General features: G+C 43.9%; 1 protein-coding gene across 1 annotated transcript; it reads left to right on the forward strand.

The window, feature by feature from the left end:
- The first annotated feature begins 292 nt into the window (after positions 1-292).
- Positions 293-10,711, forward strand: rnf139 (ring finger protein 139). The gene is made up of 6 exons (XM_084081177.1): positions 293-651; positions 2,812-3,467; positions 4,063-4,210; positions 5,421-5,527; positions 5,751-6,002; positions 7,232-10,711. Exons 1-6 carry the CDS (start codon positions 486-488, stop codon positions 8,036-8,038), a joined length of 2,136 nt encoding a protein of 711 aa, XP_083937303.1. The 5' UTR covers positions 293-485; the 3' UTR covers positions 8,039-10,711.
- The last annotated feature ends 330 nt before the right edge of the window (positions 10,712-11,041 follow it).

The raw sequence follows: 11,041 nt of genomic DNA on the forward strand, positions 1-11,041 counted from the left end.
TTCCCAAATTTTTAGACATTTTATATATTTGAAAACTTGAAATGGGACATTCTGCATAATGAGTACTTTTGGTACTTTATGTGCATTTTGATTATCAATTGAATTCCGAACTTTTACTTGTAACGAAGTACTTCTACATTGCAGTATTGATACTTTTACTTAAGTAAAAAGATGTGAGAACTTTTTCCACCACCACCACCACTACTACTACTACGTCACGCGCACCTTCTGACGGCGGCCCACACACGTCACATCCCAAGAAGCTCACGGCTACTTCCGCGTTCCTCGCATAGCAACAGGAGGTTGAACAGAGTAGTGGACATAATACATTATGGCGCTCGGCGGGGCCTCCTCCTCCTCTGTTAAGTAACGTCTGTTCGGGGGGCAGATAGAGAAACCCGAAATTACAAAGCGGAGAAGATCGGACGGTCGGTCGGTCGTTGTGTCATTCTACATGGGGACACCGGAGCCCTGAAGCCAGCGGCATGGCGTCTGCTCAGATCCGGATGGGCCAGCAGGCCTTGGTGGCGCTGGATGTGGCTCTGCGCGTCCCGTGCATCTTTATTATCGACGCCATTTTTAATTCTTACTATGACCCTGGATCGGGATCGTGGGCCGGGACGGCGGGGAACGTGTGTGTCCGTGTCCTGGGTAAGATGACCTGCCAAGAGAGAGGCTTCTTCTTGTCAACCGTAGCGTATACGCGACAAAAATGACAGCGACACAACTAGCAGCTCTGTGTGGCTAAACTAAACTCCGTAGTCGGACTTAATCGCGCCGCGATAAACATGACGTCATTTTAGACAGAAGAAAGTGTCGACGCGAATCGCGTCGCGGCGTCACTTTCTTTCTTTTCAGGAGAAAATATGGTCCGACGAGCGGCGACGCCTTGTCGAACGAACGGGTCTGAAAGAGTGAAGCTACCCGGCTTGTGTAGCTCTGCTCTGTCACCTGCTGTCACTGCATCGTCTGCTAACTTGTGCACCAGTGGGTCTCAAACTTTTACCCCCCCCTGAACTCTGACAGTATACAAATGGAAGCAAATGGACCTTTGCTTCCATTTGTATACTGTCAGAGTGGGTACTTAGGGTAAGGGTAAATTTAGAACCCCCTCAAGGAACACTGAGAGTCCCTGAACCTGCGATGACCCGTTAGGGTCCATTTGGTTCCACCACTTTTGTACACTGACTGACTGACTTAACCCAGACACCACAGGGTTACCTACAGACATACAACCAACAAGAAAACAGCCTGTCTGACCTAGTAATAACATAGTTGACCATTTAACATGTCACTGAGGCTTAGCTAACTGACATGAGCTATTCTGCCACTGGTGTGTTTCCAAACTTAGCCAAGCTAGGAAGGTGGACAGGTGTTGTTTACATCAGTGCTAGCTAAGTGTCTCTTAAATATAGACCTGCATGTTTACATTGTAAATATTCTTAAGTGTGAAGAAAGAATAACTAGATTGTATGCAATGGCCCCTGGGTTAATGTCCTTTATTGGTACCATCACAGCGTGTTCTATAAACATGGTCATAAATGGGATCTGGACTGGAGCAGTTGATTTCGTTTTGGTCGTTCTGAGTAAACACGCCGTCAGCCTTTACAGAGGGCTAGTGACTGATAGAAGCCAATGGGGTTAGGTTACATAATGTGTGAGGTTCCAGTTTGAACAGTTACTAAACCTTTGGACAGCCCATGATCTATTTGACACACAGTTCTAGACATGGCAAGACAAGCAGTCAAATCCAGAGCATGTACTGCCTGGTCTCAGGTTTGTTTAAAAAAACGCAAGTTTTCATTATCTGTTCCGGGGTAAGACTAAATGTATTAGCCAAAATTCTGGAAAGGTTTAATTGAAGCAGTCCTCCTCTTGTTTTAGCTTATCTGCAGCACCAACTTTGTACCATGTTAATTGATTTATGGATACCGATATATTGCAGGGGTTGACACTAAGGTCACAGAGGCACTTGCCCATCGGGCAAGCACAGGTCAGGTTCTACTTACCCAAAGGTAAGTAGAACCGGTCATGCCCAAAGTAAATTGTGATTGGTACATTTTGAATTACTGTTCATTTTAGCACTTATTTTACTTTAGTTGTGGATTCTATTCTGGGGCTGCGCAATATGGACATACCTCAATATTTATGCCAAATATCCCAATAGCTTTACAATATGACTATGGGTTCACTGAACACTTGTTATTTTATATTTTTAACAAGTGTAGCAACAGGGAAAACTCTTCATTCTTAGAAAAAAACTGCCTATTAGGTCAGCTGTGCTCTCTTATTTTAAATTCCACATTTAAAATAAACATTTGTGTTGACATTTTGTTGCAGTGAACTAAAGACCGTTGCTTCCCCACTCAAACGCCCGTCGGGCAACCTGAAAACAAACTCCACCTACCCGAACGCTTTACTTACTGTACTTGCCAAGGGCAGTCAGGCAACCGTTTAGTGTCAACCCTTGTATTGTATTTATTTGTTGTGTGTAAAATTGATAATTACTAAGTTGCATACATCCTATGGCCCACAAACAGATCATTATTTTGTAACATGAGAGCATCTCGTTTCATTGTGTATCATTCTGGTTAAGGCTGTGTGTATACTAGGCCAGGACACTAGCCTTTTTGTGCCCTCTGTCCACAGTGGCTGATGCATTATAAAAGTTTTATTGACAGCCACATTTCTAGATTTACCAGCATTTTGTCTGGTTGCTGTCTTGCCTGGCGGTGGCTTGGTCTGGTGCCAGTTAAACATATGCTGTTAATGCTCATCCTTCCTAACATGAATCTCTTTTCATCTCCCCAGGCATCCTCATCTCCAGCGTGGTGCTGGTGCTCTCCCAGAAGGCCTTGTTTAAATTCTACACCCTCTTCTTTGCCGTCATGCTGGGCGCGGCGGCAGTCCTCCTCAACTACTATGCCACCTCCCACATCGACTTCTACAGCGCCTACTACAAAGCTGCACTGGGCTTCAGACTCGTGCCCCGCAACGGGCCGACGCTGTGGCTGGGCATGGCCGCGGTCCAGCTCCTCTTTGGCGTGGGGTACGTCTTCCTACTCAACCTCCATTCGGCGTTCGCCGCTCTGGTGGTGCTAGACATCATGATGCCCCTGTGGGGACTGATTATAGAGCTTCCCGTGGACGTCAGGCAGCTGGTGGCGGTGTTTTCTGGCCTGGCGCTCGCCCTCAATACGTTCGTCTGCCTGGCCATGAAGCTGAAGTGGTTCTACTACTCGTGCCGGTACGTTTACCTGCTGGTGCGGCACATGTACCGAATCTACGGGCTACAGCTGCTACTCGAGGACACCTGGAAGAGGATCCGTTTCCCAGACGTGCTGCGGGTGTTCTGGCTGACCCGGGTCACGGCCCAGGCATTGATCCTGGTCTACGTGGTGCGAGCGGTGAGGAGAGAGAGCGGAGACGCTACGGGAGCCACGGCAGACAGTGGTTCTGACCCACAGGTAAAGCCATGGATTTACATGCTGTGGTGTCATTAGAGAATATGCCATTCACCCTTAAGAACTAGAGGCCGGTACATGCCTTTGGGCACATAGTCTGGTCCAACAATTGTTTTCTCCAAGCAGTAACTTCCCAGACCACACTAGATTTCAGAGTGTTGTATAATAATGAGATAATGAGTATGCTCTTGGCAGGGAAAGTAAATACATTTTTATGTTCTGTTCAGTCACAGGCAACAGAGGCAGGTGCATTGCAGAATTCACTAGATGGATACCTTCAGTGTTTTACCAAATGGGCTGTACAAGAATAAAACACACAGTGGTTGTTGTTTTCAGTCATTATGGCCACAGACTGTGGAACAACCTCCAAGACCTGCCATTTGTAATATTGCCTGTACCTTTGAGCAGTTTTAATGATACCTTATTCTGCGGTCTTCTTTTTTCTACCTCAGTTTTTTTAGTCTAAATAAAAATAAATAAGAATAATTTCAGCAATTTAAAGTGTAATTTTGGAAAAGGGCTATATAAGTACAGATTGATTGATTTGATGGATTTATGTATTTATCATGTGACAATATTGTCTATTGTTTTGCTACAGGGCTACTTGCTGAGCTGGGACGTGTTCTGGGACCTTTCCAGTAACCTCATCATCTCAGGATGTGACTCCACCCTCACTGTGCTGGGGATGAGTGCAGTTATCTCCTCAGTAGCACATTACCTTGGTCTCAGCATCCTGGCCTTCATAGGTATGTGTGTGACTTTGTGCATGGATTAAAGTTCTCGGTCGCCACGACTGATTTCAGTCTTTTGGATTCCATATAGTCAGCATGACTTCTATGGAAGCTTGTCACTCACCGAAAATAGGCAATCTACAAGCTTCACAGCTTGTCACAGACACGTTGTAAGCTTGTAGATAGCCTATTTTTGGTTATTAGTTATTTTAAGATTAAAGAGTATTTGAACTGAAGTGGTCAAACTACCGATAGAATACGTGTTCAATCTTCCAGAAAACCCGAATGATCTCGGATATTTCGTAAAAGCAAAGATTAAAGCCTCAATCGGAAATTTCTTCAACTGGTTGGCCGTATGGTTACCAAAACATAATTATTTGACATATTTAGCTTGTTTATGAAACACAGCGCCAGTGTGTGGGGGGATCCTTTCACGCTGTTTCACAAATCGCACATTAGGACTTGGCCTAACACAATGTTGTGAGATTTTATTTTGCTTTAATCCATGCTACAGTATGTGTGACTGTCAGACATCAGATATATGCATATGCAGTGTCATCCCCATTACAATACACTACCCAAAGCATCCAGGCTTTAAAAGTATTGTTTGTTTGTTTTTCTTTGTGCTGCATGAGACAAGCAGAGTGAGAGTGTTGTTTATATCTACGGTACATGTTTGGAGGGAGGGGTGTGGGTCTTTGTGTGCAGAATGAGTGTAGTCAACTTGTTTGTAGTCAACTATGTGATAGGAGTGAAACTACCGGTATTCATTATTTACTACATTATTTGATCAACTAACAATTTATTGAATTTCATTTTTATCAATAGAATAATCATTTTGGTCACTTCACGCTTTTGTTCCATATTATGAAATTAAAAGTTGTGATGAGGATTAAAAAACATTTTGTCCATTTATCACCTTTTATATTTCTATAATTGTATTGTCTAGTAAATGATTAAAAACTATCTAAATAAATTGTCAGCAGATTAATCAATTGTGAAAATAATCACTATTTGCTGCCCTACTTTGTGCGACATTTGTAAGGTGTGTGTGGAGAGGAGAATGAGGGAAGTCCGTAAGCATAAACCTATGGGTTGGTTGTGGTCGTAATGGGCTAAATGTTAAGATTAGGCACGGGGAGGGAATGAATGCAGTCAATGGAGGGTCCACGCCGCATTGTAATAATGGTGATAAACAAGTATGATGTCGTCTGGTCTCTGGCAGGTTCAACAGAGGAGGAGGACAAGCGCCTGGGATTTGTGGCGCCGGTTCTGTTCTTCATTCTGGCTCTGCAGACGGGCCTCAGCAGCCTGGACCCCGAGGAGCGCCTGGTATGTTGTTGTCACGGTTATCCTGTGATCAGTATTGTCATGGTAAACATTTATCTAGGATCTTGACAGACTGGTTCATCAGCTGGGATACCCAACCAACCACCACAACAACCAAGGTGTCAAGTGTATTTTGTCGTGTGGAAATTCACTGTGAATTAATTGTGTCTTTTACTGACAACCACAAATTTGTGTTGTAATTGTATGTAATTTTTTACTACCATAGGTCCGTCTCAGTAGGAACATGTGTCTTCTCCTCACGGCCATCTTGCACTTCATCCACGGCATGACGGATCCCGTCCTCATGTCCCTGAGTGCCTCTCACGTGTCCTCGTTCCGCCGGCATTTCCCGGTGCTGCTGGTGTCGCTGGCGCTGTTCATTCTGCCCGTGGCACTCAGCTACGCCCTCTGGCACCACTACGCCCTCAACACCTGGCTCTTCGCCGTCACCGCCTTCTGTGTGGAGCTCTGCCTGAAGGTAAGCATAGGGGTGTGTCAGCACATGTCATTTAGCCCATTACGACAACATCCTAGAAGTTTTTTCGAAAGACATATTTTTCTATGTTGGTGGTTCTCAAACATTTTCATGTCAAGGACCCACAACATTTTTGGTATTTGGCCGACCCCCATCTCAAAGTATTTTGTTCCAGGGACCTCCAGAAGCAAAGTTTTGAGTTAAAAATGTTCGCTTAAAATTTCCCACAATTTCTCTAAAATAGCAGATCTACAAGCTCATAGCGCAACACAAAGTGACATGCTATGAGCTTGTATATCTGCTATTTTTGGAATAGCCAAAGTATAAAATTACACAGATTCTTTCCTGGTTTTAATGGGTTAACGCTGGCAGCTTGTACAAAAAAGAATTTCACCTACAGTACTCTTATACCTGTAAACTTGTGATGTGACAATGAAGTTGAAAGGTTGAACAAATACATTCCTTCCCTTAACTCACACCTTTCACTACGTAGTTCTTCCTGCTGAAATGAATGATACACCATTGTACCAATTCTTTGGTTTACTCTCAACATTTTAGAACCTGGACTAGATATGCTCTATATACACAAGCACTACTGAGTGGATGGGTTCTCAATTGCCCTGTACAATGTAATATGTAGCTAATGTTTACTCTCTCTTGCCGCCTCCCTTTTCCTAATAGGCAGCGGTGTTCATTGTGACCTAAGTTCCACATTGTCCATGTGCCATCTATAGCAAACTGTCTAGCTGTTTCTCTTGCTCCCTTCTTCGTTTCCTCCCCCAGGGGGTGGTGTTCATTATGGTCAGTTTACACATTGTCCTGTGCTATTTGTCCTGTGTAAATGTGTAAACTGTCTCTTGCTCTGCCGGGATAGTTTCACAATTATAGCTTACCCTTTCTTGTCTTTACTCTTGGCCATTCTTGTGTCATTTTTACAGCATGGCTCTGTAGGAGGCAAGCTGTCTAGAAATATGTCTGAGTCTGACTGTCTGTGTGTGTTTTGCTGCCAGTAGGGTGAATAATTAATTTTAGATTGGAAGCCAATGGCGGTCAATCAGGCTGAAACTTTGGCCAAATATGGAGTCGTATATCATACAGTATATACATTATAGGTGGCCGCCGTCACAGACTGGTCCCATGAAGTGAGATCTATGTCTTGTTTCATATTATCTTAGACTTAGACTTTTGATTCACCCTGATTCACCGTCTTCTGTTTCCCCACTCCATTCCAGGTGGTGGTGTCCCTGACGGTGTACGGTTTGTTCATGGTCGACGGCTTCTACAACGTCCTATGGGAGAAGCTGGACGACTACGTCTACTACGTGCGCTCCACGGGCAACGTCATCGAGTTCCTGTTCGGCGTCATCATGTTCGGCAACGGCGCCTACACCATGATGTTCGAATCGGGCAGCAAGATCCGCGCCTGCATGATGTGCCTGCACGCCTACTTCAACATCTACCTGCAGGCCAAGAACGGTTGGAAGACCTTCATCAACCGACGCACGGCCGTCAAGAAGATCAACTCGCTGCCCGAGGTGCGCGGCGGGCAGCTGAGGGACATCGAGGACGTGTGCGCCATCTGCTACCAGGAGTTCTCGGCGTCGGCGCGCATCACGCCGTGCCACCACTACTTCCACGCTCTGTGCCTCAGGAAGTGGCTGTACATCCAGGACACATGCCCAATGTGCCACCAGAAGGTCTACATCGAGGAGGAGAGCCGGGACCGCGGCGCCTTCTCCAACAACAACGGGGGCTACGCCGAGCCGCAGGACCCGGACGACGCGGCCGACGACGGCGTGCCTCCCGGAGCGGACGGGGAGGACGAGCGGAGAGGGCAGAGGGCCGCGGAGGCCATGGACCAGGAGGGAGGGGAAGCGGCCGCCGCGGTGGCTGCCGGCGGGCTGTCGGAGGCAGACAACGAGCTGCTGGAGGACAATGACAGTATAGAGTACGACGAGGATGAGTGGGGGACTCAAAATGGAGGCACGCCCATAGAGGAGGACTATATAAATGATGACACAGACTCCACTGGGGACTGACCGTAAAAAAGAGCTATAGAGAGAATTATAAATATATCTTTATTATATTTAAGTTTAAAAATATGAGGAAAAAAACACCAACTACAGCATCTTCATTTGTTCTTGAATAATGTCAGGGATGTCACTCATGTTCTCTCTTTTTAGAGTTTTTCTTTGATTTTAGGGTTTTGCTCTTTAAGGGCTTGTGGAAGGTGTAACTGCTGCTCAGATTCCGTGCATGCAAGCGTGTGTGTGTGTGTATACGTGTGTGTGAGGCGTGCAAGTACTAGGGCTACGCTGTATTGAGAAAAGTTTTTATTTTTTACAGCGTGGCTGTGTAGGAGGGCAAGCTGTCTATGAGAAGGGTCGACTCGGTCTGTGTGTATGTCTGTCTGTGTATCTGGAGCTAATCTCGCAAACCATTGACTGGACTGATCAGCGCCAAATCTATTGTGCACACTGCCAGTAGGCCAATGAAGTACCTTTTTCGTCACATTCTGTTTTGTTTTTTTGAAATGTTAAAATTCATATTGGAAGTCAATGGGGCTCGGATCGGGCTGATATCCTGCCCAAATTTGGAGTCATACGTCATAGATACGTAGATGACTGACGTCACAGGCTGGCCACATGAAGTCCCAGATTCACATGATACCACGCCGTTGGCCGTTCCCATGTGGACCTCGAGATCCACGTGATTCCATTATTTATTCTGATTTCGAAGAATGCTAAGTTGATGAAGCTCAATCTGAAAAAGAACTGGAGCCTTGGAGATTTGGAAGGCATAATCAGTATTTCAATTTTCATATTTTGTTTAATTTAGGCACTAGCCCTAGCATCTGCACGTGTGTGTGTGTGTGTGTGTGTGTGTGTGTGTGTGTATGAATGACTGTGGACCCCTGCTGACTAGATAATGTACGGGATGGTCTTAAAGCTGCAGTTCAATGTTATGTTGATTTGTAGGGGAGGCTCTGGTGTGCTTGCTGCATCCCTAAGAGAGACGGAAGCCTGATTTATACTTCGCCGTACGACGGTGCCACGGACCGAAAATAGCTGGTCTATAAGCTCACAGTGCGCCTCGATCTGCGACACACTGTGAGCTAATAGATCTGCTACTTTTGGGCAGAACGATAGAAAACAAACAACAGATGGAAAGAATTAAAATGCAAGGAGGTACATGGGAGTGTGGTTTGAGAGCTTGGCACGAGTGAGAGAGAGAGGTGTGTGTGATTAAAAGTGAATTGCTACTGTAATCACCAATATACCTCTATCATTACTTTAACTACTGGTCCCTTGTGTGACCTGGCTTACACTTGTGTACGTTATTGTACATATAATAATAAAACAAACGCATCAATGCTCTTTCCCTTATGCCTGATTTGCACTTAGTTGTGTGCCACTGTGGTGTACAAAAAATGCTGATCTACAAGCTCACAATGTGTTGCAGCGCGAGGTGTTGTGACCTTGTAGATCTGCGAGACACCGGTGCACAACCAAGTATAAGTCAGACTTTAGACTAAGAAAAGGTTGTATTTAAAGGAGTGTTCTTCAGATACTGATATTCTTCTCATTATCTTCACATCAGTGTTTCAGTGGTCGACTCTTTTTAAGTTATTTTTCAGGATTCAAGATTTGGCAGATGTGAAGACTTGCATGATGATTTGATTTGAATTTTGTGGAATCCAAAATGGTATATTTCAGTAAAACAGTCCTCATTGGAAGGTGATTATTTCAAAAAATATAGTATGATCCAAGATCACACCATCAGCCAAGGTCTTATGTTATCTAATGTCATTTTTTAACAAAGTTTCATCGTTTGATTTATTTTTGTGGATCAATCGGCATGTCTGAGTTGGTGTCCCTTGCTTAAAATGGTGTGATCTCATAGGGGAACAAAATCACTGAGCTGTTCTGGAAAATCTGTCCATATCTTTGATCAGGGTTCCTACTACCCATAGTTACAGTATCTGGAAAGTATGGAAAGCTAACTTGATAATTAGAGAATTTGAATGTAAAGATAAATATTAAAACGAGTAAAAGGATAAAGTGTTTAGTCAATAAAATGTACAGTTACCTTCCTTTTTATTCAGAATCGGATGTAAAACCTTAGTGATATTTTGTGGAAAATAGTCATCAAAGTTGAGAAATTTGACATCAATAGCCTTATTGCTCCACAACCAAAATTATCCACTTTGAGCTGTCTTCTAAATGAATATGAAAGATGGAAATGAACAGTACTGTGTAGGAACCTTGACAACACTGTTCTCTGATCATTGCATTTCAGCTGTTATAAGGCAGCTCAGACGATTTTGTCCCCCTTCTGTCTGCAGGTCTTGGATTTCACTGATGCATCCATAACTTTTCAAACGCAACCCGTTGAATGTTTAAAGTTATTTTGTCCATAGCGTTGACTTTAAGCCCAGGCATCTCAAGGGTTTGACCACAATGTTGTGTTCATTTTTGTTAGTTGTCACTGATTTGAGGAGTTAAGCTGCAAAGAATCACTCTTGTTCTGAAAGTGAATTGCATCTAATTTGTATTGAAAAGCTGTGCTTTTTCGGGGCGGTTGTTTCAGTGATGAAGGATCTTGATTATTGGGGTTGGGTAGTTCGAAAAGCTTTTTAAAAGGTAAAAGCTGTTTAATTTTGCCTTTTGTTTTAAAAAGAGATTATGTAAATAAAATAATCTTTGATATTGTTTTGGTCCCTGTTGCAAAATACATCATCACACACCCGGATGCCAAACGAATGCACACCATACATGTTAGAAAGCTTATCTATTTCAAAGACTTATTCACATACTTATTATATTCACATACATAGCCACAAGTTAATTTAAATTATAATTTAAATTTAAATTTAAATTTCCATCATGATACAAATCATGACCATCAGTTACTGAAAGGCTGTTTATTATACCTTACACCAACAGATGGTGCCATTTCATCAACATGAGCCATAGCTAAGAGCTTTAAAAAAGGGCTTATTCTTTGTACCCCCCCCCCCCCCCCCCAAAAAAAACATACAT

This window comes from Gymnoscopelus microlampas, assembly GCF_963454915.1.
Source record: "Gymnoscopelus microlampas genome assembly, chromosome: 15".
Lineage (NCBI taxonomy): Eukaryota > Metazoa > Chordata > Actinopteri > Myctophiformes > Myctophidae > Gymnoscopelus > Gymnoscopelus microlampas.